This window comes from Anopheles bellator, chromosome 2 (assembly GCF_943735745.2).
Source record: "Anopheles bellator chromosome 2, idAnoBellAS_SP24_06.2, whole genome shotgun sequence".
NCBI classification, from domain to species: Eukaryota; Metazoa; Arthropoda; class Insecta; order Diptera; family Culicidae; genus Anopheles; species Anopheles bellator.
Genome location: NC_071286.1, coordinates 44995035 through 45021732, shown reverse-complemented (window position 1 = coordinate 45021732; position 26698 = coordinate 44995035). Strand labels below are relative to the sequence as shown.

Below are 26698 nucleotides of genomic sequence, written 5' to 3'. Positions count from 1 at the left end.
GGGACTTTGGGTAAAGTGGTCTAAGCTTGCTTTCAAATTAAAGATTTTTTTCTATCGATGAAGATGAAGTTTTCCTTCCTTATTGCGGACGATGTACAGGATAGCCCAACTGTGGCAATAATTCAACGAAAAACCCACATATGCAAAGTGAGTCTGATATCTCGGTCGGTCTCGGCTTTGAACGCTTCCAGGAGGACAGAAACGCATTGATTGGGTCACGACAATGCTCAAGACAATCAATAAATCTGTAATGAAGATCGAAGGCTACCTCTGAACAACACGACACAAATTTAAAAAGGCCTACCAATATTCCATTGCCGGCAATATTCCAAGCGGCCCAGCCGCAATGCCGGCATCGAGTCGAATGGAGGACGCACATTTTACAGCCTGAAACGGCTCGTAAATATTTTGACCCATATAACCAAACGCAAAAAACATTAGTTTTACAATTTTGCGGTTCAAAGCGGATAAGTACGAAATGCACGGTGCAACAAAATTATGTAAAATACAACTGAGCGAAATGTGAAATGCACATGTTTAAATTAACGGTACCCTGTTCGCTTCAACGGGCTCCTATTCTAATGAAAACATAGGCAATTTTCAGTACGAACAGCGACACTATAGGTCTTACACTTCAGTACAGAACATCTACAATTTGGGTTCTAATATAAATAATTCGGTAACGAAAACATACTTCGTATGTGAACCTCATCGAAACCATTGTGGATCGCTTGCTCGAAAAAACACTCGACAATGGTGTTTGATAAATGTCGCAAAACGAATATACGAATATACGAATATAAGCGCTAAATAAAACATCTCCTCCCAGCTGGCGGTCTGCAGTGGAAGTTATGTTGTTATTATGATTTCATTTTCGGGCCAATGCATTCCCTCAGTACGCGTCGCGTAAATCGTTTAATATCGCCCACCGTCTGTGGATGTAACCGAAATAAACACAGCTGCACCGGCACGGTATGCACTTATGCGTGGCATAAACATATGGCTCGCGATCGGGTAACCGTCGGTGGCCGAATCGTTCCTTTGCATCGTTCGACCACGGCAAGAGCGAGCACCATAAAAAAGTGCAATGAAATCAATGAAAAGACCGGCCAACTTTGGTATTTGAGACCGTAATAACCCAACGCACCCCATCGGCAAGCAGTAAGCCAATGGAACAACTGCAACACGACGGCCCGAGACGAAATTTGACTCGAGCCGAAGGACCACGTGCGGTGTTCAAGTGAAACATAATTACCCACGAACTTTTCGAACCGATTCGAAGCGTTCGCAGGAAAGATGCACCAGAACATGGGACGTATTTACGATTCGATTCAACGATTAAGTGCTGGGTTTTTGTGCACGATTTATGACCGACTAATGAGCTCACACGAAACCATCGAATTTCGTTTCAAAACGAAAGCCCACAGGTGATAAATACTATTGACCTTACAATATGTTTTAGAGAAAGAGAAACAAGATATGAACATTGATCGCATACTTTGTTGCACACAGTTAGGTTTTAGGGCAATTAGTTAGTATGTAGCTTGATTCTGCAGCGCACATAACTCAACGCAGCAAAAATGTACCATCCGGTTTCAGCTCACCGCACATGGGTGAAACAAAAATGTCTTAGCAAGCTTCCTGTTCTCTTTCTTCATCGCAGACCATGCTACAACACGGTGTTGCTCGTTCCCAAGAACATGCAGAAGACTCCTCAGAACTTGCTCATGCTCTAGCAAAGATCATGCTAAGCCAACTAAAAATATGAGAAAATAACTAGCACTGAGCTTTGCGTAAGAAAGTTTCCAAGAAGTTGGCGATGAGCTGTAATTCTTACGTAATTACATACGCAAACCGCACGGTATGGTAAAAAGTTCTTTCCTTCGAGTTTGCACTAGTCTACTCGGACAAAAGTCGAGTCGAGCGAGCCGTAAGCATATAAGATAACTGCTTCAATTACTTTCGTTTTATGTCTCAGTACCTACGTGTTGCCAAAAGTTTCACTATGTAAAGCAAATATCCTAAAATGTGTTAATGTACAGATACTTTAGTCATAAGAGGCCGCACACAAAATTATTTCTTCTCCGGAAAGCAACGCAATTCTGGTAGGTCAGCCTAATGCTCTTTGAACTTCTGCTGCCCGGGTCTGACAACAATAAATCCCAGGATTTCGGGGACGAAATGTCGAAACGGACAAGAAAACTAAATTGAACTATCTATTTGGGATGCAAACGAACGTAACCAGCGCAGCGCGCAAAAATGCGCATTCAACGGATCCCTGCTTTCTGCTACGATTTATGCAAAGATAATAAAAGTTCTGACTACGAATCCAGATGCTAATCGAATCGCTGGGAATCAGGGAAGATCAAAAGACGCATCAAGCTAGCTGGCCGTGTACGGGAGAGCATCAGAATTCCAAAGGGAAAGAAATGGAAGAAAAAACCAAAAATGATACACAGACGACATCACAAACAGCGTCGATAACTTACATTCATTGGAGAATCCTGTGGTAGGTTTCACCGCCGTCGTCACGTTGATGGGAGCTGCCGTCGATTTGGACAGCTCCGACGTACCGCCCTGAGCAATGGCCGATTCCTGCTCCGGAATCATATTATTTTTCAGCACCTGTTCCTTGGTGATAGCTTCCTCCATCGAAAGCTTACCCAACTTGCTGCCGCTGGCGTCGTCCATCGGCGCAAGGACGAACAATGTCAGGAGCAAGATTCCGGCCTTCATTGTCATCAATGGATGGCCCATCCCGGGGCCGGCAGCAGTTTCGATCTTTGTCACTTTAATTCACAAATAAATTAACTCGACACAGCGCGAGGTTTGACAGACAACTCCAAAGGTTTAAATAACTTTGCCGATTTTTTTTTTCTATTAACACTTCTCACCAGTGCGCCCCCGACACTGTTTAAATTCAAAAACTAACAGAAACACAAACTAACACAATTTACACAACGGTAAGCTATCTTCCGGCAAGCCTCCGGATATCACGCTCGAACTGGAAATAACGAACGCATACAGAAGAAACTCTCACAATTCGAATTTCGAAAATATGCTGCGCTTATGGCAACCCGCAAGCCAAAGCATGGAAATGCACTTCAAATTTTTTATCAACGTGCGCGACACAAGGTAAGCTAAGGACGTAGACAATGCGACTCGTAAGCGGCGACAGAGTGGACCGACACGGACTGCTGCTAACGCGACTGACTGGCTGATGGCTCTGGTCTGGGATCTCCTTGCTGCGATGAGCATTGATTTAACGAGCCACCATATCCCACGGTCGCGGTCAGTATCACTCCTTATCCTTATCACGGCCGCGGTCACTCACCGCTCACACTGAAACCTTTGGAGTAACTCTTTCAGGACATATGGGCTTTTGTTCCCGGTGCCAAACATTGCTTCACAGCTATCTCGGATGTTTCGATCACCTGAGGTTGAGATTACTATATTGACAGTTTTGGTTCACGTGCACTTGACACACACGACGCAATTCGGCGTTCTGACCAACACCACAGGATCTCCAGCATCCGGGCGGAACAAAAGCTTCCGAACGTGAGCTGCAGCATCCTCACTTTTTCTTCACGGAGCGAGCGCTCATGCTCACGGCTCACGGTCCTACAGTTGTGGTTGTGGGTTCCTGATTCGGATGAACTCGAGCTGATCAGCTTGCCAAAATAACATCTAACAACACCAATAACATCAATAACAACGGACCACACCGAGAGAGAGAGTGAGAGAGAGTGAGAGAGAGCGGATGAAACCTAAAATCACAAGAGGACTGATATACGAATTTACACCTGCGACACTACGCGATCTGTAACTTTTGCTCTCTGCTCTCGGCTTGCTCATTTTTGGCAATCTCACGGCTACTGTGATGATACTGCAATGCCCCAGGAAATGCTAAATCCTGAGATGCGGGATCGCCTCTAACCCTTCTCACGTGGCCCACCGTACATTTCGAAGCACAGTTTCATTTATGCTAAACCACAAAACGGCACGGCCGCTATTGGCACGGTGAGAAAGGTTTTCACTCAAAAGCTGGTACGGTACACGACGAACGAACGACGTAGGCAGCATACACGGACGCTCGCACAAACACACAAACCGTACAATATCGTACGATACCGCCGATTCCGAAAATCGCACAACACTCCACGAGGACTCCACGATGGACGATGAAAACTTCCGACGACTGATGACTTGACGACTTCCTTCGTTTGATGAAAGAGGCAAAGCAGCCAATCTGAACAAGATAGCAAAAAGCGCAAGATTTACCACACAACAGAAAACCTGCACTCGACGTAGACAGGATTTTTTATCAGAAGATGGGTTTGTTTTTTCTCCGCCCCAGAGCCTCAATTACGCAAACCAGAAGACAACAATACTCGCAGCGCTTCGCGCCGCACATAAAGTTCCGATCCGACACTGCGGAGCGCTGACACACTACTACCAACACCAACGGAACTTGGCCAAACGCGGCACATGAGCACACGCGGCCTCGCTCGGCGCTGAGAGTTCGCCGGTAAACAATCGGAAAATAAAACGCGCGGACGGGCTGTGGCACTATGGGAAAAGCTGGTCATAAACCAACTTTGAAAAAGTGAGGATTTTAGTTATATTTTCCTATAAAAGATAAGTTACCTATGACACCGAGAATTCATCGGTCAAAGACGAAAGAGTGATAAAAATTACTTGTTTCAAATTCCAACAAACTTTTACACTCATAAGGCGTTACATTGATGAACGACGATGAACTTAGTTGATGAACAATGCGTTACATGCGTTAGAAAAACGTCCAGCTAACTTTTTTTGGAAATTGATTTTACCTTTTTTCACATTGTTGGCTCTTTTCGCACAAAAAAATCAGTTTCAGGTTGGATCAAAAGTTTGTGTGATTTTAAATGATTTCGAACTACGATAAATCATCATCATCTGATAGGAGGGTCAATAGCAATAATAGGTTATTTATCACGCTTGAACGAATGTGTTACACATAAAATGTTCCGGTGCCAATCGCCCTTTCCTTATCGATCTGTTATCAATTTATCACGCCACGCGATCCAATTCCCCATCAAGGTTGCGTTTTCTTTTTCAATAATTCAACGGTTTATACGCATTCATACTGACGCAGCACTGTTATCAGTAACTCGCTGTGCGCTAACCTAGCGCCCGAAGGTGGGTTTCCTCATTCGTGACGAAGAGAAATTTAAAAAAGCGAAGCGAAGAAAAAAACCAGCGAACTATCATCGTGCGATATGCTTATTTACATTTTACCGCACAACATTGGTTACGCCATCCGTGATCGCCGTACCTGTCAATATATGGGTATCGCACACCCTATTCGCGTCCGGCCGATTCTTCATCTATAGTGTGCGAAATTATTCACCTGCGACGCAATTAACACTTAAATTTATCATAGAATTGACGAAATAAATTATGGCAAAAAACCTCTCAGTCAATCTTCTAATCTTAGGCCCAATAAATGATTAGAATCTTCCAGATTCATTAGACAAGAAGAAAAGATACGCATTTGAAATATTAAAATCAAATTAGAATTAAATATTAAGTATTGTTGGGCTGACTTCGCCAACATGTGACTGCTGGTTATTCGTTTCTGGTTATTATTTCTTTCGATTTCGTTTATTGTTTATTTCTAATAGCACACTGCAGAAACACTTCCATGTCTTGATAAGCCCTGCCGAATTGTCAAAATACCAGTAAAAGTTATTATCCGGCTCAAACCATTGTTTTTACTAACCATCATATTGAAAGAAAATTTGCCTAACTTACCTTAAGCCACATATTTTACTTTCGATTGTTCATGTTCTGGTCAAGCTGAAAAATCTATCTAAAGAAGAAAGTTCACACATTTTACGTGTGGTCAAAAGTGAAATAAAACGTCTGAAAAAACTTTGGAAAAATAACTAATTTAATTGATCTTATTTTTGTGATGGTGAACAATTTGTGATAAAGTACACAAGTAACTCAGTTCCTAAAACTATATTTTTCCATCTTTGGTGATCAGATTTCCGCCGACGACGACACTGTTCATTACGTATTACACAATTTTTGGCCGAATTTTCCCGCAAAGCGACGAGAGATGATCGCACCGAAATAACCCTTCAGGGGATTGATATTTTGTAAACAAAAAAAAATCTTCTATTTCAATTCTGTTGAATCAAACGCATCTTTACACGGGTGCAGTAACAGGATACGGTGTTTAACGGGAACGAAAAGAAGAAAACACAGTGTCAGAGTGATACAGAATTAAGCTATGCCCATTGTCATCCTCGGAAAAGTGAGCTTAGATTTGCCATTTGACACCAAGAGTAACGTTCGAAGCTTATATGATTTTGAATTTTGTGCAAAACCAATGCGAGGCTCACTGTTTTCGAAGAAACACAGCAAAAAAAAATTACAATAAAAGTAGATAAACTATAACTTTTGTCAGCTTTCAATTCGTAACACAACCACTTCCATACCACATTCCAGCTACTAAGAGGACAAATCGGGGACGCACACTCGGAAAACATTTCACGACAAACACGGTAATTACTGATCGTTTCGATCTACGAGGAATACTTGTTGCTATAACTCACAATTTCTTTCTTTTGGTCATAACGATATTAGAGGACACGGAAAAAGGCAATCACTAAGTACTAGTCAATTATGTGAGTTATACAGGCGAAAAGGTACATAAGAAACAAAACAACACTAGGAGTTGTGTATTTTCATTGTGAGATATTCACAAAGTAAATATTACAAGTAAATGTTAGTAGAGAACCTTCAACAAACGTTTTGAATGCATTATTTGTTACGCATACCATGAATAGGTACAATAGAACCGCGGCTGTATATTATTTCGTTGTCAAAAGCCGGCTCCAACATGAACAAGAACACGATCGCTATGAGCTAGTAACTGATATCAAAAAAAGATGAATAACGCCAGATCTTCAACCAAAATTTAAAACCTTTCGGAAAATTTCAATTGTGTCGTTTATTTGGGAACGTTTTTTTTGTAGTTTTTGAGTGGTTTACTTGTGATGCGTCTTGTTGTTATGCTTCATCGGAAAATTATCCCAACACCTACTAAGAATTGCAGTACTAGTCACTCGTCAAACCACGGGTCAGATTAGACATTGTGAGTCGGCAAACGAGTGATAGCAAAAAACGAGTTGTTAAGGATTCCGGGTGGTGGGGCGGGTTGGGGCGGGTTTGGGGGGGTTAGGGTGGTGTTCTGATTTGGATTCAATTCTATTTTGCCCTAAGTATTCACATATACGCATACGCCGGGAACCTGTTAGAAGGAAGAGAAACGATGATGGAAAATGGTAAACACAATATGCGAAACAAACGATGTACGCCCGATTTTCTTTTACACGGCAAGCAGTGATGGAAAACGGCTGAGACATTACAGAATACACAAGCTAAATAGCTAATTTGGAAAAATTGCAATTTTGGAAAGCTATGTGCATGTAAGGCGAGCAATAATTGAGATTCAATTTACACATCTATATAATGTGAAAGATCGTTAATCAGTTGCTGAAATGTACATCTTTACAAAAGAAAATTCATTTTCTTAACGTGCGCTCAATATTTGAATCCTATGAATTGTTAGTTGTTAATCTTCGTTATCAGTGCAGATAAAAATATTTTGACCGATGATTTTCAAGCTGCACAGTCACGCAGGCAGTGCCCATACGGAATCTACCAACACGCAGTTAACGATTCCTTCTAGTTCCTCGCTGTTCACTTTTCATGAACGACCGTCCTGCGTGAGAAATGGTTAGAGAAATCGAGAAAGAGACCGAATCGCGCAAGCGAGCATACAGAAGGAGTAAAGGTAGGGAATTGTGGACAAAGTGAAGCATATTAGAAAAATTGTGCATTCTGCCCAAAACACTAATAGTAAACTACTTCTATTGCATAATAGAAACAGTTACTAGTGCATACATCCAAAGCAAAACTGTAACTAGTCCAACTTCTGCATCAAATGCAAATGCCGTTATCCAGGCAACTGATCATTGAAACAATCAAATGGAAATGATCTACGCGGTACTTTAAATCATGCCATATGTATTTGATAAAAAAAACATAAAATTAAGACACTAAGACTAAAGGAGATAAATTGACTTCATATATGGTCTTATGAACTAACAATCTTTTTGTAAAAACATTTCGTCGATAAACGGGAAATGTTAACTAAAACGCATGCCATGATATGCAGAGGTAACTGAAAATGCTATTGAGTGGAAAAATCGTAATTGAAATATGCAAAGACTGGATTCGATTTATTTCTTCAAAAATTACCATTGCTCTACCGCTTGCTGGCCATTAAACTTAGTTTGGTTAGTAATACACAACAGTAGTTAACAAACGAACATAATGAACGAAACAGTACGCCTGGTGTTTGATTTTTGGGTTCAGTTATTGTAAATTTTTCACCATTTCCGTAGTGGCAGTTATCCTCGTCTAAATATCGTGCAAAAGTCCATGTTGCCTGGTTAGTACGTGAAAGCCGCAGAGAAAGAGGAGGAAAAAAATGTATGAAGCAAACACATAAAACACTTTAACTTCTCACAGTTTCATGATATATATATAATTGCAGGATAATTAACTGTTTATACAAAAATAAAGAAGTTTCCTTGTGCTAGTAAACTAAACTAATGTGCGATGGCAAAAATAAAGCATAGAAAATTATAATAACTTAATGTTTAAATTTCAACTAAACACATAATATTTTAGGCAAAACTAACAAATAAAAGACGCGCACACATACAGATAAACACGCAGGATCAGCAGGCAGATGGTGGCGAAAAAACAGAAAACATGATGGTTGTGTGAGGTTTCGTTTACTCTACAGCGCTAGGGAAACATAAAACGTCTGGCAAACGAAAATAAGAGGGTTTATGCTATGCGCTACAGGTCAGCGAGTAGTATCGGTGCCGTACGGCCACTTACCAATAGGTCCTCTTCTCGGCCAGATGCTTTAGAACATTCTGGACAATGTCGGTACTAGTGTTGTTTCCACCAAGATCTAAGGAAGAGATTTCGATCATTTAGTTGTTGTATGTTTTATTAGTTTTCCATTAATTTGGGCTTTTTTTTGTTAAAGACGGTGGATCCGGCATATTCTCTAGAGAAAGAAGGGAGGATAGCCGAGCTATGAAACTCAAATTCGTTAATCCGTTAAAATTCGGTAATCACGAACACAACCGCATGGCGATGGCTGCCGTTGTCAACTATTTATAAAAAAGACTCCCTCGAAAATTTACAGACCATGTACAACAGGTTGTTCTAGTAAGGTTGTCGCTGTGATCTATTCGTCTTTAATAGGTTTGTAACGAGTGTGGACTCCCGGACTATCGTACAGTCTTTATGCTGATGCTGATCTTTATGAGAGAGATGCTTGTTAAACCGTCTTTACCTCAAACCATTGAGAGTGCAGCCTTTGTGTTTGCATGTGTACATACCCGGAGTGTGAACCCCATCGATATCGATTGTTTTATGAAGCGCATCAGATATACAATCAGCATGATAACGATGACCAAGATGATACAACATATCGACAGCTGCATTCAGCATGGCAACCGGATTGGCGACGTTTTTGCCAGCAATCGCTGTACCGGTGTTCCGGGTACCCGGCTCAAAGACAGCATACTGATATAAGAAAGCATGTGAATAAATTGTGCAGATCATAAATGCACGGCATAGATATCCAGCACTCACATGATCACCGTAGTTACGACCAGAGAAAAGCCCGGCACCTCCCACCAAACCGCAGAGCACGTTCGAAGTGATGCTACCGTAGAGGTTGGTTGTGTTCATAACATCAAATTGGTGAGGGTTGGAAACGAGCTGCATACAGCAATTATCGATGATCATGTCGTTGTGTTCGATACCAGGATACTCCTTAGCGATGTCACGGGCCACCTTCAAGAACAGCCCGTCGGCCAGCTTCATGATGTTGGCCTTGTGGATGGTCGTTACCTTCTTACGGTTGTTGTTTTTGGCAAACTCGAACGCAAACCGTGCCACTCTGGCCGCGTTCTCGATCGTCACTACTTTCATGCTCTCAACCACACCCCGAACACTCTCGTGCTCCAGCATCGCATACTCGCCCTCGGTGTTCTGCCGTACAATCACCACATCAACATTCTGATGGTGCGCCGGAATTGCGTTGAACGATTTGCAGTGCAATACGTTCACGTACAGATCGAGTTCATTGCGGAGCGCAACGTTGCGCGACAGAATACCGGTCGCTTCCGATTTCGTCTCAATGTTACCCTTGATTGCGACTCCATTCCGCTTAATTGACGTGATGGCGTACTCCAGATCCTCGTTGCCCTCGCTGGCGGGGTCGATGTCGACAATTTCGAAGTCCACAGGTACGCCAGAAAACCGAAAAACTTCGCGTACGTAGCTCATCAACTCTGGGCCAATTCCGCCTCCCGGTAGCATAGTTACCGTATGCCGACCACCATACTGCGCCTTAGGAATTTGTTCCACCTTTCGCTGGACAGGATTCTTGTGCTGCAACTCGAACGCCGACACGGCGCAGTTCTGCCGGTTAATGCCGGAGCCAAAAACCAGACGTTATTTTGCATCGTAAAAAGTGTGTCTAAATTATGTAACTTTTCGACAACGATTCGTCCGCTGAACGACCGTCAATCGCAACACACCGAGCCGAGAGTCATACTTACACGTTTAATCAGAGGAGTAACCACATCCTGGCTCAAGCGAAACAACCGAAGTGCCATTATTGCTGCGGTTGCAGTGTACCTTTCGTCGCAATCTGATCGTCCGACGATAAAAGGATTGCTTTCTTCGCCCACAGTCTGACGGCTGCCTTGCAAACGAAAACACTCCACGAAAATCTGAGTGGAAGAATGAAGACCTCACATTGACAACTAAAATGTCAACTTCGATGACTGATTATCGAAAAATGAAAAACTCCACATGATTGAAAAGCATTTTCAACCAATTCATTCTAAGTCCATCGATTTGGAACAATAGCTTTTCACATTAATTGCGTTAGGAAGACGCTGTTAGGAGTACGCTTGTGACCTTTTTCAGTGAATCTGTTTTGAACACAAATGTTAGATTAAACATTTTAGACAATTTATATGTATACACCTTGAACAGTGTTGCCAGATGTATGTCGCCGATTCAACGGATGTCAGATTGTGACACGAAAGAAAACGAAGAGGAAGGATCCGTTCGCTGCTCGCGCCTTCAGTCTGCTTTGTTTGTGCGAATTGTGTTACAGTATAGAAAACGCGCTTTTCGGTGGTACATAATTGTGATACAATTGTGTAGAACTCATATAAGCATGCCGAGAAATTTCCGTCACGGTAATAATCGTGGTCGCGGTGGCCGGCAACAAGGAGGAGAACGAGGCTTTTACGACGGTAAGCAAGCGTGCACGTCGCCATTTTAATTCAATAAATGTGTCGTCATCGGCGCGCTGCGATGAGGACTCGATAAAACAAGAGCCAAAACATTTATTTCTTGGAGTCCCGTTTTTGGTCCACTCACCGAATAGCCTCGCAGAAATATTCAGAACATGATAATCGAGCGGATCGAACAGAGTGGAACGATCGGGATAGGAACGATCGCAATGTCACCAATGTGAAACGGAGAGTCAGCTTCAAGCCGTTCAACTTCAAGCAGTTCGGCAAGAATGGGCGGGCTCTGGAGCAGCAAATACGAATGCACGTTTCGCAAGATGACGATGAAGCGATGCGTGGTGACACGTTCGATGGAGAATCGCCCGTTTCCTATACAGCCAATCGAAACAAGTTCAACCGGCAGCGGCGCAGTGGATCACCCATTCCTCGTGGCGTTCCGAATGCAAACATCCGGAAAAAGATAACACCATCAAACACCAACTGGTTCGAGGTTAAAGTACCATACGGGAACAAGTACCCGAAAGAGGTAATCCTTCGCCTTATTCAGCACGCGATTAGCCCGCAGTTCTTTATCCCACTTTACTACAAAACGGCCGAGTCTGCGGTGACGTTTTATGTAGAAGAATTTCATGCTGCGGAAGCCATTCAAAAGGTAAATCGTAAGATCGATCTGCCGGATGGGCGGAAGATGATTTTGCTGGTGCGCAACAATCACCCGCCGAGTCAAGTGAATGACCAACTAAAGGATCGAATGAGGCAAGCAATGGTGAAACGGTACAATTCCGCGACGAAGGCACTGAATCTGGAGAAGTTTCATGCTGATCCCGATCTAAGCGACATTTTCTGTGGACTTTTTCGTCCGCAAATCATTCTGGTTGCTGTCGACATTATAGCGGAACATATTCCCGAATTGGAGGCTCTAAACCTGAATGATAATAAGCTGTACATGCTGGACCACCTTAAATCAATGGCTACCAAAATTCCAAACCTAAAAATTTTGTACCTGTCCAAAAACCGGGTAAGTACTATAGCACCAGCCTGTCTTTCCTTCTCCAGCAACCTTATTTCTAAACGTTTTGCATTCTCATCTGCTACAGATTCCGTACGTCAACACATTGGACAGCTTAAAATCGCTAAAACTCGTGGAGCTCAATCTGGAGGATAACCCACTAAAGCAGCGATTTGAGGACCAGACGGTCTACGTGAGGTATTTGTTTTCTTTCAGCTATGGTTGAGTAAGATGTTTGATCTTATATTTGGCAGAACCCTTGCTAGTGAGTACACCAGCCTAGATCGGCGTTCTCTGGCATTCGGAATGCTCAGGGAACTGGATGAGTGTTTCAGTGGTACTACTCGTCGACACTTCCTGGCGCGGGGCATAGGTGCAAGTTGTGAAAGCTCGGCAGCATACACCTCGCAGCATACTGGCACAAATCCCACATGAAACACGCGCTCTAGCTATTCACAATTTTACTCTTCTCAATTACGGTGGATTAATAGTTTTGATACCCCGCTGTAGTGGGCTTTTGAGTTTTAAATTCTTTCTTTTTCCCTCGTTCCTCCCTTTAAAGAATCGGAAACATGAGTAATTAAAAACAACATTAAAGCGGTAAAAAGCAATTGCGTTGGCAGAAATCCTCGATCCTCGGTACACGTGCCAAAGTCTATTTGGTTTCGAAACGTTTATTTAGACATATGCTTGATTAAATTGGCTGAAGCGATGGGCGACAATTTGTGCGCGAACTCGTGGCCGTGGTATTCCTGGTATTGGATAATATTGAAATACGTTAGCCTTGTGTGTAGCAATCAGCTGATCGGATATGCAAACAATTCTTGATTTAAATCGAATATCTTCACCAAATGAGTTTTCTTTGAGCAATGAAAAGAAGAAAGATTGATAATATTGGGGGAAATCGTACTTTCGCGATAATTTGGTTTCGTGGCTAATGATAGGGTTCAAGTAAAGTATGATATGTTCGTCAACAGTCGTTCTTATTTACGCCTTGCAATGCTCCTTTACGGTGGTTTGAGTGCTTAAAAATACGACCAATACAACCTAGACACCCAAAGCACCTTAAGAATGGGTGCACATCAGCATCATTAGAACGTTGAATCAAAGTTCCTCCGAAAGGTCAAGAGTAGCCTGAGTAGAACATTCTGCCGTGCGATGATTGAAATGATGGTTTGCTGCTCTCTATGATCTCAACAAGAACCGTTCACCGTGTAGGCGTAAAACACGGAGTAATGAAATGTCCACTTATATGAGAAATGCCAAAAAGAAAGGGCGAGTTCGCTGTGGCAAATGTGAAGATGGACATATATATGAACTACAAAAGACAACATAAAGAACCATCTCGTCTCGCAATGGATTGGAAACCCAATGCTCAAAGACATCCATATCAACACATCGTATCACAATCACTGTAACTGCTGCGTCGCATGGCTAATTGCATAGAATAGTTATTATCAAATAACAATTGCTTTACTGACCAATCAAGCCAATCAAGTACTGACCAATGAGGCACCTTTTCCAATCTTCCTTCTTTCGCTATGGAAAATCAGATAAAACCAAACGCATCCGTGAATGTGTTTCATCCGTAAAAGCGCGCCCAATTAGCGATGCAACCAAGTCTAAATGTATTTTCGCGATCGGATCTATTCGCTTGAAACCCTGAGTATCTATGGGTTCACAAATGTCCACATCCCTTCAGCAAATATCTACTAACGTTGATTTTGTAAGTTGCGAGATGACTATGGTATCAGTGTTTTGGTATAGTTTCGAGTCTTACTGTCAGCGCAAACGAAAGCTTTCTAACGATCAAAATCAACTCCGTCAGGTCATAATACAAGTTGGGTGCTATTACAAACAAGATATTGTTTGTTTTATATCTTCTACTTTTAGTGAAGTACGTAAACGGTTCCCGAAAGTAATCAAATTGGTAAGTGCTAGAGCAGATTTTGAAGCGAGCAGGTGAATAAACCGAAGACTTCTATTTTCAGGATAGCATGGATTTACCGCCTCCCATCAGCTTCGACGTGGACGACGATGTAAAAGTTCCATCCGCGAAAGCCTCGTTTCTATGCGACGCAGCAGGTGCCGATCTGGTACGCCAGTTTTTAGAGCAATATTTTGCTATATTCGATTCTGATAACCGACAACCGCTTCTCGAAGCGTATCATGAACACGCAATATTTTCGTTAACGGTTAACACGTACCAACAAAACAACCAGCAAAGGTATTGTTCTAATCCACTTTGGAGCCGTATCTGTATGGCACTTTTGTATTGTGACTTAATAATTGCTGTTATTTTTCATAACCTGGAACAACAGACTGGGAGCTTATATGTCCGGCAATCGTAACATCAAGCATAAAACAGACCTGGACTCAAGATGTCGCCTTTTGAAACAGGGTCGCCTTCCAGTTGTTTCGTACCTGTCGGAACTTCCTGCTACCAAGCACGATCCACAATCTTTTGCCGTTGATCTAACGCTATTAACGGTAATTTTTATGTTTTTATATATTTTAAATTTTTTTCCAATGAATATTTTGTTACATGACATTTTATACACATTTGTTCTTCGTGCAGCCGCAACTGTTATTGCTCACTGTTACTGGAGTATTCAAAGAACGCAAACAAAACTCTGGCAATGAACCTATCCGCTCGTTCCAACGTTCGCTTGTAATAGTACCGTGTGGAAGTGGTTTCTGCATTCGCAATGAGATGGTGCACATCACAAACTCGACTCGATTGCAGGATGAGAAAGCTTTCAAAGATCAAGCCGGCTTCGGAGCAGCCTCAATAGCGAACCGAACTTTAACATCAAACGCATCAAATGTTCCAGTTATGCAACAATCGCCGATTTCGGCTCCGGTTGTCGCCCCAGACGACAATACAAAGTTGCAGATGGTGCAAGCACTAGCGACACAAAGTGCAATGAACCTGGAGTGGAGTAGACGCTGTTTGGAAGAAACTAACTGGGACTATCAGCGGGCGGAGTTTGCCTTTAACGAGTTACACAAACAGAATCGAATACCACCGGAAGCATTCATAAAAAATTGATAAAGTAACTAATCGATCATGGTCACCATGTGAATGTTCATAAAGGTCGGATCGAATTGGATTGGTAGTGTTTATCAGTAGTGTACAGTAGTGTTTATCTTAATGATTATCAAGCTAATGTTTAAAGAAACATTGCAAAACTGGTTCAATGACAATCACTTCTTCCTTCTCCTCAAGGTACGGGAAGAGTGCTTTGAATCAGCCATTTCAACTTTTGCGTTGTTTCGAATTCCCTTGATTTACTTTAGCTGATTTATCGTAAGTTCTCATATTTTTAAATATGTCAATCTTTTCTGTACATAGCTTCAGATATTAAAAACAACTAAATGTTTACAAGTACAAGTTTGTTTTTATGCAAACTTATGTTCTAGATCAATAGAAAAAAATCGTAAATGTAGCCAGATCTAAAGCTTAGAGGAAAGGGCATTCTCGTGAATTAACAACTCCATTACGATGGTGTCTACAACCTTAAGGCGGAAAAATTGAAATTCCTTTTTCGTGTTTTGCCCCGTTTTTACAAAATGCTTTCCATCAATGAAACGTTAACGCAAAGAGCCTGATAGCTGGAATGCTGGTGCTGTTAGTGAGTGCTAGTTTAAGTGATGAAACTCAATCGATCAGCTGATCGGTATGTGTTAAAAGCTACATGAATGCCTGCTCATTGGTGGTCTAAGCCTAGGGTATCCATAGGATAATTAGCGATAGTTTCATCCATCTAAAAGTTACGAATTACGGTTTGATTTCTCTCTGTGCAAAAATGGGCATAACAGTATGATCAGTTATTTTACGTTTATTTTGGTATCCGTGTTTGAATTGACTTCTGTCTGCCTGCCCAATAGCGGCGAAGACGAATAATTTACAGACGAAACAAAATTACTCGTTCGTTTCGTTAAATTAAGATGGATTAAGCGAATCAATGTGTCCTGTCAGCAAGAACGATACTGACATGCCCATTTAATGTGTCGTGAGGGTATGTTTTAGTTTGGATTGAGCATTAATTAATAAAACAGCCAAACAGACATTAATTAAACAAACAGTAATGCAAAAGTCGGAAAACAAGAAATAGTAGTACATAACGATAAACAAGAAAAATCATAAGTATATCTAAACAACTTACGAGAAACCAAGTTGTAATTATGAAATAAAGACGATTTTAAGTATAAATGTGTTTTATATTGAGATGGTCGATACAATAGTTTTTCAGTTTCTTTGAAACGAATGGGACATTTTTTCTTGAAAGAGGCTACTCCAATAAATGAAATTCCTCTACACTTCGGTAATGTGTTGGTTTTTAAGATGGTGGTGTTCGTCATTATCGTACATAATAACATAAGTCATCGCATTCAAATAATCAAATCCATTCAAGATCGTTGATGCACAGCACAAGCATCCGGTGCACTCATCTGTCTGATTTTAACTTCGTGTGAATTGATTTTTTGCTGCGTTCTGTTGCAATAATCTTAACAAAGCCAGGTACAAAAGTTCATCTTGGTAAAAGTATCAAATTTTAGTCACAAAACATGAATAAATAACATAAAGTTAGTGATAAGCAACTTATTTTGCTGTTGGCAGTGTGAGTGATCATTTTGGCGATAGATGCACTAATCAGTAACGACGTTCCTATGAATAAAACTTATTGATAAGAATATGTAATTCTCTTTGAATTCAAGAATTGAACAGCCTTATCAAGCAAACGTCGTCGGTTCTTAGTCGCATCAAATGGAACAAAACCGCTAGTACTATAGTTGATCGACTACACTACACATTAGCGCAAATTCCAATAACATGCAAATTCCAATAACCAACGATCCTGTTGAATGTCCGCAGGTACAAATAGAAAACTGTTCCATAAGTTCACACTCTAACTACCACAACTACCAACTTCACACCTAACTAGTTCCAGGAATTGCTGTGCAACAGCTTTGGCAGAAATATCGATAGTTTCAGGAGTGCCTTGAGTCATGGCGCCGACGTAAATAAGCGTGAATCTGGTGATAAATATTCCATCTTCGAGAAGGCTTGTGCGACTCCCAACTGCGACGATTACATAAAAGCATGCCTTGATCATGAAGCTTCCGTAACGATAGTAGGTTACCATATATTGGTTCAGACCATATATTTTAAGAAGTTGTTGCTATTAGATTCAGCTAGGTCGTGAAATTGCACGAATTGCCCATCCTTCGGCCCATTGCTTAAACAGAACAAATGTATCAGGTACAAAAGTCCAAAGTCCTTTGCCCACTGATAGATGAACGAATTTCATTTCAGATTAATCCAACGCAGAAAACTTTTCCAATCCATCTAGTAGCTCTCTGCTGCAGTGATGAAAACATGAGAGCTCTGCTAACATCGCCGGACGTCGTAGTCGATCAGAAGTATCAAGACCGAACCGCCCTGTACTTACTGTTCGAAAATATCAACGAAGATAACCATCAAAAAGCTTTCGAGTGCATCAAGTTGTTACTGGTCGCAGGTGCCAACATAAATGCAGTACAAAAGGACAACGTGTCTCCAGTACAGTTATTGCTGGAGAAGGTTGCCAACGGTCAGGTTCCGTCTGGCGAAAATGAGTGGCCCAAGGATGTGTTGCAGTACTGCCTTAAAGAGAGTGCGGTAAATTTATGCCTTAACGACGGCAAAGCGCAAACGTTGATCAAACAGTGTTTTCCAACCTTGGCAAAGGAATATGGCATGGATATGGCGTATCCCAAAGGATATGGCATGAGCACCGTGACCGTCGAGGGGTTAAAGGACATACTTTCCAGTGGCACGATGGATGAATTTAATCAAATTTTCGAAGAGTTCAAGAACTGTTCAAGAACTCTTAATGATGAAGAGCTTAAAGATATGTTAGACATAGCAGTAGTTTCCGACAAGTTGAAAGCCGCCGAGTGTTTAGTAAGTCCACGATTGGATGCCATCAATGAAACGATACCAGAAAATCTGTTGGAGATATTACTCCCAGGTCTACTAGAAAAGTGTTGCAACCGTGGATTCTACAGCGTGTTGGAATGGCTTTTAAAGATCATTCCTCAAACTGCCCGAGACTTCATCAATAAGGAACCGCTGCTGTGTATTTTAATCAAACGAATGTATGCAAAAGTTTATTTGAAGAATCGCTCTTTTAGTGATTGCTTTTACCTATTGCTGCAAGATCATCGAATAGAGATTGATAAGCCTGATGAGGCATCACATCGAACTGCCCTGCACTACGCAGTAATGTACAAAATGCAACCCGTTCAACTGGCACTTCTCGGTAAAGGTGCACAGCTTGGCTTGAGGGATATCTTACGGAACTTTTGTGAGATAGATCCCATTCTTTTGGAAAAACACTTCGATACTCGTCTGAGCAAAACCATCGTTTGCGACTCGTCTGAGCAAAACCAGCGTGATGAGGAATTTGATGTGACTATAGATCTTTCTGATTTCACCAAATCAACATCCGCCACTAGCGAAATAAACTGTCAGAGTGAAATTTATCCTATACTTCAACTGGCGCAACATCCAGCCAACAAACGCCTTCTTCAGCATCCACTTATTTCCATTATTTTACAATTGAAATTGGAGTACTTGTGGCAAGCAAATTTGGTATATTTTGTGTACCATTGTATACACTGGATATGTTTAACATGGTTTATGGTTTATTGCAATGACATCCTAGGGCTAGGACGGATGATTGATACATCAATTATGATCTTTGTAGCTGTATACACAATTGGACGGATGGTGATGAGTTGCGCTATAGACAAAGAACATTTCCTGCAAAGATGCGAAAACTGGCTACAAATTATGCTAATTATAGTACTCATTTGCGCCATCGTCGTAAAAGAATCATTTGCAGTTCACGAAGAAATATATCGATCGTGTTGTGCTACCGCGGTTATGCTACTGTCTGTTGAGTTCACCGTCGTTCTTGGGAAGGTTTCTTTCCTCGGTATCTCGACTAACCTCATCATGCTGAAGACGATATCGATTAACTTTTGCAAATCGTTGATATCGTTCCCGAGCATTTTGATAGCATGGGCACTCGTGTTCCACATTCTGTTTAAACATCGACATCATACGGATCCCGCAACGTTAGATAAAATAGAAATACAAAAGCACAATACAGTTGAACAACTCACCGGGAATAATGAATTCAGTAAGTTCCAAACAGTCTGGCTGGCACTGACAAAAACAATGGTAATGATGACCGGTGAGTAAATCTTGAACATAAAGTTTCTTTGCAGAATTAGTAAAACTTTTTATGTGTATTTTAGGAGAATTCGATGCAACGAATATACCGTTTGCGGAAAGTGTGTTCAAAAATGTTTTATTCTTGATGTTTGTAATTTTTGTCGCCTTGGTTCTGAATAATTTCATCAACGGTTTGGCGGTCGATGATACAATAGTATGTTGTGTACATATGTAACTTCAAACATCTACCACTAAACACGTGTCCATATTTTGTTACAGACCATGAGAGCTGAATCTGAATACATCAGTCTCAAACAGAAAATATTCCTGATACATCGTCTTGAAACCATTTTAAACCTACGTAGGACATGGTACGTATCATAAGTGTTTTGTTGTTGAGGCTATGTTGATATTAATAGTACAGTTGCCCTCAAATTTCTAGGGCCAACTACATTTCTAGTACTTTGAATTGGCCTTGGCTGTCCCAAGAAAATACTACTATTAACTTACCGCCCTCCATCAAAATTCTACAAAATTCCCCAAACACGAATGCCCAATATGGTGATATTTTGAAACGTTCGCAAGAAATATTGAATTCATATGCAGAACCGTACTACGTTAATGCTGAGACAACGAATAATCTAAATGATAGTGCGGCTAGATAGCTAGTGAAGATCTACTCAAATTTATATAGTAGTTGTTGATGCTGTTAATCGTATTACAATAGGATCGACGGATAATAGGGAGTATATCTGTCCGGCCACATGAAGGCCACATGTTTACGATTACAATGTAAGTTCTTATTTGCTGCTACAGAAACAAAATCTAAAAAAAAGAAAAAAATATTCAGAAATCAATTTATTTCTCTTCGATTTATGTTTTCGAGCACGTTTCACATTTCGGTTTTATATTTTTGCAGCCACACGAAGCGTATACCTCGTGTACCGGCACATGGTGCTCAAAATCATTTGTTTTTTATTATATTGTTTGTTTTTTTATAAGCTTGCAAACTTCTGCTTTAAACTCCTTGTATTCTTGTTCTTCTGTTAGATGTATTAATAGATTGTCTATTTTTTCAAGCTTAACGCGCTCCACATCTAACCGCCCACTGGCGTTCGGTACTGCGACCTCTAGCAGCTCAAAAATTTGGTCAGAATATTTGATTATATTAGGATGAAGACGTTCGTCTATTCGCGAACCCACCCAATGAACGATGGTCTGAAGTGTGCGTTGCAGCTCTGTTAAGCGATGGGGTATCAATGCTGGAAGATTGTCCAGTTTTTCGAATAAATCCGTAACTTCTTCCGTTCCCATATGAGAAACCTGATGAAAAAGTAAAAACATTTAAAACAGTGCCGTCAAACATGAAACAGAAATATGAGTTGGGGACAAAACATTGACGCAGATATAAAATGTGTTGTATACATAGTTTCGCTTTTCCTTTAGTGTTTCATTGCACAATTCACGTTTAAAGATATAGAAGCTAGATATTGCTTTTTGCAGCACATATTTAGTTACGTTAGTAAAGATATACTTACTGCCATTATGGTCGCAAAATGTAATAAATTCCTCGGTCGTGAGTGTGCCGATGGTCGTGATGTTTATGTTTTATATGGTAATATCGAAAACACGATATGTCAAAACCGTGGAAAAACAAAACATGTCTTTTACTGGGGGGCTACATGAGGCGTAACGTAATGTTTTTGACATTACAGATTAATAGCAAACTGCTGCGCTTCTGTCAAAACGTTTACGGGTCGGCCGAGGCGTAAACCCCGAGCGTAAATACTTTTCGCATACGCTTTGCTTACAAACAGAGGATAGTTTAAGTTCTTATTTGCTGGTATAGCAATAAAATCGAAAAAAAACAAGAAAAAAATATTCAAAAATCAATTTATTTCTCTTCTATTTCTATTTTCTCGGACCAAAACACGAACGTAAACACGTTTAACATTTGGTTTTTAAATTTTTAAACGATTTGACATTACAAATTAATTTTACGCTAGTTTTCACGCTTCGTGTGTCCCCGCAGTTATGCCTCATGTAGCCCCCAGTTACGAAACCCAATTTTTGGCGCCAATGTACTGTCATTGTTTCTGTCTGGTTGACTTATGAAAACAAATAGTTTACAGTACTAGCACCGAGGTTACATTAAAATGCTTTCCGATACACTTTTTACGCGTTTTATTTCTGTCTTCATATTGAATAGGGGCAAAGTACGGATAGAATGTTAAAGCCCAATGCATTACGAAACAAGATTTTAAGAAATATCTAGTTAAAGAAATATCAAATCAAATCAGCTGCCGTACCAAGATTCGAATTTTCAATACTTGACACGATGAACTTGAAGTCTTCGTTGATGTATCTTCGGAGACATCGGTCCACGGTCAATGAGATAACCGGAAACGGGAACCGTCTCCTATGGTCCAGTTCCTTCATACCACATCCACCGGTAGGGCTTAGAACAGTTGATGGTTATCTGAAATGTTACTGTTACTACTTCATGCGATGCGATTCGCGCTTAGTAAAACATTCAATTTTTAAGGTATGCATTGTGTAGGGCTATACATTTTTGGCTGAATCGTTACATTGTCATCTACAGCTGACAATGTGGGATGGGATTCTAGAGTCTAATCTCTCTGAAAAATTTTGTATCACAGTTCAATCTTTTTAAATTGAGTTCAGAAAATGGGATGGGCGACTGTATCATGATGGGAAGCATTGTGTGTGTGCTTGAATAATAAATAAAAGAATGTTATTTTTTTCTAATAACGCTAAAGAAATAGATCAAATAAAAATAAAATAAACCTTTGAAGTGAACAAGTCAAGAAAGGATTGAATGACATCCTCTAACCGAACAAGAAAACACCTTTAACTTGGTTTTGCGGTTTACTATGATTTTGTTTATTCAGATGTTTGTAGGTAAAAAGAGAAAAATGAAAATGACTTCATCACAACCTCCGGCGAGACGTCATACCTGCAGCACACTAGCTTCTCTGCCTTATCTGTTCAACCTTTTTTTCTCCAGCAGTAGAATATAGATCTCGACACAACGAACTTCATGGCAATTCAAATCTATAGATCATATCTTTAAATTTACTTTTTCTCCTTCCTGTAACTTTTTGGAGTTTCTTCCGTTTTGCGGTGAAAAAGCTACGACAATATCTTCATAGTAGGCAGAGTGTAAAAAGTGACTGCTGTGATGAGTTTCATCGTGGAAAATGAATATCTACAAAAGGATTGGACTACAAATGGTTTAATTTATCATGATATCCTAATTATCAGTAAAAGTAGTAGAATCCAGTCTCATGCTCGCAAAGATAGATCAGACGCACGACCAGCAATGATTCGCAGGTCATTGTAACTCTGTCGGTAGTTCAAAATGTTTCAAAACGAAAAAAAATCAATGATTCACTTAGCACTTCACGTTATCTCGGGGTGAACACTGAATTTTCTTCCGCCAGGGAAAGAAGATTTAAAACAAAAACAAAACTATGATTCATGCAGCCTCACAGCAAATCGTCCTCATCGCTAACGGTATCCGAGGCGATGGAAGTGCCCTCCACTAGGGAGGTACTATCAGCCGAGCTATCGCCATCGTCATCATCCTCATCTTCTTCCTCTTCCCCATAGCTATCGAAATCGGAAGCACTGAACTCATCTTCACGTTCGCCAGGATGTCTCCGGTAGAACTCGATCATGTTTTCCAGATCAACCAGCCGTTGCTTCGTTTTGCTGACGTCAGAATCATGCACACGCAGATGCTGCAGATAGTCGTACGTTCGGTTCGCCTCACTTTCGCCCCCATTAACGAACAGTTTCTTCGTGAACCTTCGCAGCTTCTTCAGCAAACGGTTGTAGTTCGAGGTAAGTTTCTTCATGTTCAAGTACGGGCCAGAGCAGAGATTCCCATAGTCTAACACCGACCATTCGCCGCTCGTAACGCACCAAGTAAAAAGCGAGCGACACTGGTACACTTTCCGGTGCGTCTGACAGTCAATCGTTCCAGAACAGTTTTTGCAATGCTGCGGTTTGCTACTGTCCACATCGTTTGCCGTAAACTGAAGAACCATTGTGCAGGTGATAGTTTCCGTCAGTGGGCATACCTGGATATGAAACGAGAAATGGAAGAGCGTCTTACGCAAGAGACATGACTTTTTACAGAAATCAATAGGAAAAAGAACCTTACGTGTGTCAGTTCGTAAGCCGAATCCAGTAAGAAGTCGTACTTTTTGCTATCCTGTGTACAGATGTGGTTGGCCACATGGACCGAAAACATTTCCATATCGAACGAATTCTGCGTCACGATCACCGCCGCACAATTGAGTTTGCTGTAGGAGGCTTGCGAGATAATTTGCATATTGGAGTAGCACGAACCGTGCACTTCCATCGGCAGCGAGGTATGGTAGCCGGGCGAAATACAGTCATCTAAAACATTGAGACGCAATTGTGAAACCAACTTCCTGCCTAAGGCTGTTCTTTTTTCTTGCTTACCATCTTCCATCGTAACTACTGAGTTGGCATCATCCTCTTCGACATAGATTTTGACGATTTTTTTCGAACAGGTTGGCCGCTCGGAAGCTTTCGGGTTGACCGTAAGCGAAATTTCACTAGCGGCTCGCTTCACCGGCGGCAATTGGTTATCACAATTGATGTTGTTTTCATTGTTGAACGCTTCATCCACACATAGAAGCTGCTCAGTCGCTAGCTTTTTCTCGTTCAGTCTATGGATTGCGTCAAGAAAAACTTTCGGAATGTCTGGAGTACCAACGCCGGGCCCTCCTGAACAAGTATTCTCGTTCAATCCGCTTCCGGTTGCTCCACTCGATAGGAAGTGAACGTAATCTCGTGGATCAAGAGGAGTCACCTTTTTCAGCAACTGTTGCTGTTTCGCTGCCGCCGCACCAGCAAACAGACCATTTGCAACGGAGGATGCATGCGACACTGGTGAACGGTGCCTGTAGTATGAAGGAGAGCGGATTCCTGGCGGAGACCGAAGATACCGGTTGCCAACTGGCGAACCACAAGGCGAACGAAACCCGTGATTCGGTGAAGCTCGGTGCAAATGGTGCGCAGTCGGCATGATATCTGCGTAGCCGGTGCCATGGTGGTGGGAAGGGCTGTAGCCGGGCGTTGGAACACGACCTCTAATTTGGCTGCGCAGACGGTTAAATGGTTCGATGTTTTCCTCACTGATGTTATCTTCAGAAAATTCATATTTTTTGTCGGCTAATCGGCGCTTGCGAAACGCACTGATCTTTTCGCACCGTTCATTGTCTTCTGAGAATTCGTACGCTTTGGCAGCCGGATCCGCCTCTAAATTGGCATCGCTTACAGGGCCAGCCTGCTGCGGAGGCCCCTGCATGCTAGGAACATAAGCAGTGTCGGAAAGCACGAAGCGTCTTCGTAACGCTGACAATCCCGGATTCGTTGTAGTAGTAGAGGAAGTAGCCGTAATGGGAATATCACACAATCCATCGTTAGCTGGACGATTGCCGGTGGTGCCCGTGGTACTGTCACCGGATTGAAGATCGATTCGCGTTACGTACGATTTAACGCCTAATGGAGAATCCTTGCCCAGGCTGGAAACCGTACGGGGTATTGCCGTCGAGGAAGTAGCAACCATCGTTGCACCGGCAGCATCCTGACTACCATTGTCAAGTCTTAACTCTATGTTCGTATTGTTGAGATGGTTCATCAGTTGCACCTTCGCCGATGGAAGTTCGGACGTGGCTTCCGACATTACATTATTAACCGAAGCTGGTGAGGTTATGATCAGCTCGTCGAAATTGTCCGGATAGTTGCGGATGGAGCATTTCGTTTCGTACAGGTCAGTCTCGTATTCAGCAAAATCGGCAATAATTTGCTCTGCGATACTCATCTCCACCTCAGGGTTGGCGGTGGGCACCAACTCAGCTTCTTCACTTTTCTTCCACTGTCCGGAAAAATTGCTGGCAGGTTTCGCCGTCGTATATTTGTCGAGAACGAACCCACCTGAAGATTTTTCCACCACACCTGCAGATTGAGACGCCGCTTTACCCAAAAACTTCGAGCTGAGTGATACCGTTGGAGCTAGTTTTTTGGACTGCACATCGAGTGATACGTGGATCGTGTGGATGAAGCTGTTTTCGCTCATGATAATGTACCCAGGACAGTTTAGATTGAACTTCGGGTTAAATCCTGGACCCGCCTCGGTGCTACGGTATTTCATGTGAATCGTCATGTTACACCCAATACAAAGGATGTCCTGCCGTTCTTCATCTCCGTTGTGAGCATCGCGTACCACGCGGCAGTCGAGACACCCAAGCTTGGGGACGCGAACCATCGTAACGTACGAATCAGACTCCTCGTTCATGTTGCCACCATGCACGATTAAAAGCCCACTGTCCGTTTTCCATTGTGTGATCGAGACGTTTTTTATTTCGTCTACGCCATGGTCGTCGAAAAGGCAAACCTGAAAGTATTTACTCAGCAGCATGTGCGGTCTGTAGATCCAAAAGAATAACCTAAGAGAGTGAGAAACATTAAAGGGGGTCAGGAGAAGCTGCTTAGGAAATCCCTCGAAGCACTTACTCGTATTTGTGATTGGAACGGAAATGTAAGCCATTCGTCAGGACCTCTTCATAGTCGTAGGAAAGCCGATAGCTCAGCAGAAATTGACCGCAGCTTGTCAAACCCATGAAGATGTGGCTGTTGGTGTACCCAATGATATTAGCAACAAACTAGCAGCAAACCAGCACCCAACACTTACTTGTTCAAGTAGCAGTACGGCACAATGTCCTTCAGGCAGAACTGCAGATGGCCGGGAACCTCCTGGAACGGTTCCTCATGGTACCGTCGGTTCAACCCGGTTGTAAAGTACCCTGAATGCTCCCGGTTCAACACCTTTAGAAGCACATTCTGCGTTCCATTGGCACTGTTGGAGCGAGTGTGCAAACGGTGGCCAGGCACGACAGACCGTTTCATTATTAGAATCCGATCCGCCTCCTCCCCGATTGATAGATTGGTATTCATAATGTTGGTCGTCGTTTCATTCGCCTCATT

The 26698-nt window shown here is 41.8% G+C and overlaps 5 protein-coding genes across 10 annotated transcripts in view; 2 read left to right on the top strand and 3 right to left on the bottom strand.

The window, feature by feature from the left end:
• The window catches only part of LOC131210419 (low-density lipoprotein receptor), a 213555-nt gene extending 210355 nt beyond the window's left edge, over positions 1-3200 (bottom strand). The window contains exons 1-2 of the mRNA XM_058203662.1: positions 3190-3200; positions 2490-3004 (exon numbers count right to left, since the gene is read on the bottom strand). Of these exons, the coding sequence (XP_058059645.1) occupies positions 2490-2757 (268 nt within the window). The 5' untranslated portion in view covers positions 2758-3004; positions 3190-3200. The remainder of the gene's footprint in view (positions 1-2489; positions 3005-3189) is intronic.
• Positions 3201-5914: 2714 nt separating this feature from the next.
• On the bottom strand, positions 5915-10876 carry LOC131211554 (isocitrate dehydrogenase [NAD] subunit gamma, mitochondrial). 4 transcript variants are annotated; one of them, XM_058205067.1, is made up of 5 exons: positions 10710-10876; positions 9736-10569; positions 9480-9666; positions 8968-9043; positions 5915-6176 (listed from the first exon to the last, which is right to left on the bottom strand). In XM_058205067.1, coding segments are annotated over exons 1-5 (1155 nt in total). In that variant the 5' UTR covers positions 10767-10876; the 3' UTR covers positions 5915-6175. The 4 variants fall into 4 exon arrangements, with proteins under 4 accessions (XP_058061050.1, XP_058061049.1, XP_058061048.1 ...); XM_058205066.1 differs by having other exon boundaries at positions 5915-6194; positions 10710-10875; XM_058205065.1 differs by lacking the exon at positions 5915-6176 and adding an exon at positions 6233-7303.
• Positions 10877-11223: 347 nt separating this feature from the next.
• On the top strand, positions 11224-16621 carry LOC131212944 (nuclear RNA export factor 1). Its single transcript, XM_058207041.1, has 7 exons — positions 11224-11417; positions 11552-12435; positions 12515-12624; positions 14320-14356; positions 14418-14653; positions 14748-14916; positions 15005-16621. Exons 1-7 carry the CDS (start codon positions 11339-11341, stop codon positions 15476-15478), a joined length of 1989 nt encoding a protein of 662 aa, XP_058063024.1. The 5' UTR covers positions 11224-11338; the 3' UTR covers positions 15479-16621.
• A 563-nt stretch (positions 16622-17184) lies between these two features.
• On the top strand, positions 17185-21619 carry LOC131212959 (transient receptor potential cation channel protein painless-like). Of its 3 annotated transcripts, XM_058207056.1 has the most exons (7): positions 17185-17305; positions 17376-17564; positions 17747-19559; positions 19647-19673; positions 19738-19868; positions 19934-20025; positions 20097-21619. In XM_058207056.1, exons 1-7 carry the CDS (start codon positions 17264-17266, stop codon positions 20317-20319), a joined length of 2517 nt encoding a protein of 838 aa, XP_058063039.1. In that variant the 5' UTR covers positions 17185-17263; the 3' UTR covers positions 20320-21619. The 3 variants fall into 3 exon arrangements, with proteins under 3 accessions (XP_058063039.1, XP_058063040.1, XP_058063038.1); XM_058207057.1 differs by having other exon boundaries at positions 17747-19673; positions 20735-21619; XM_058207055.1 differs by having other exon boundaries at positions 17747-19673.
• Positions 21620-22573: 954 nt separating this feature from the next.
• On the bottom strand, positions 22574-26668 carry LOC131208582 (uncharacterized). The gene is made up of 5 exons (XM_058201380.1): positions 26406-26668; positions 26228-26344; positions 24149-26160; positions 23844-24082; positions 22574-23760 (listed from the first exon to the last, which is right to left on the bottom strand). Exons 1-5 carry the CDS (start codon positions 26666-26668, stop codon positions 23164-23166), a joined length of 3228 nt encoding a protein of 1075 aa, XP_058057363.1. The 3' UTR covers positions 22574-23163.
• Between the last annotated feature and the right edge of the window lie 30 nt (positions 26669-26698).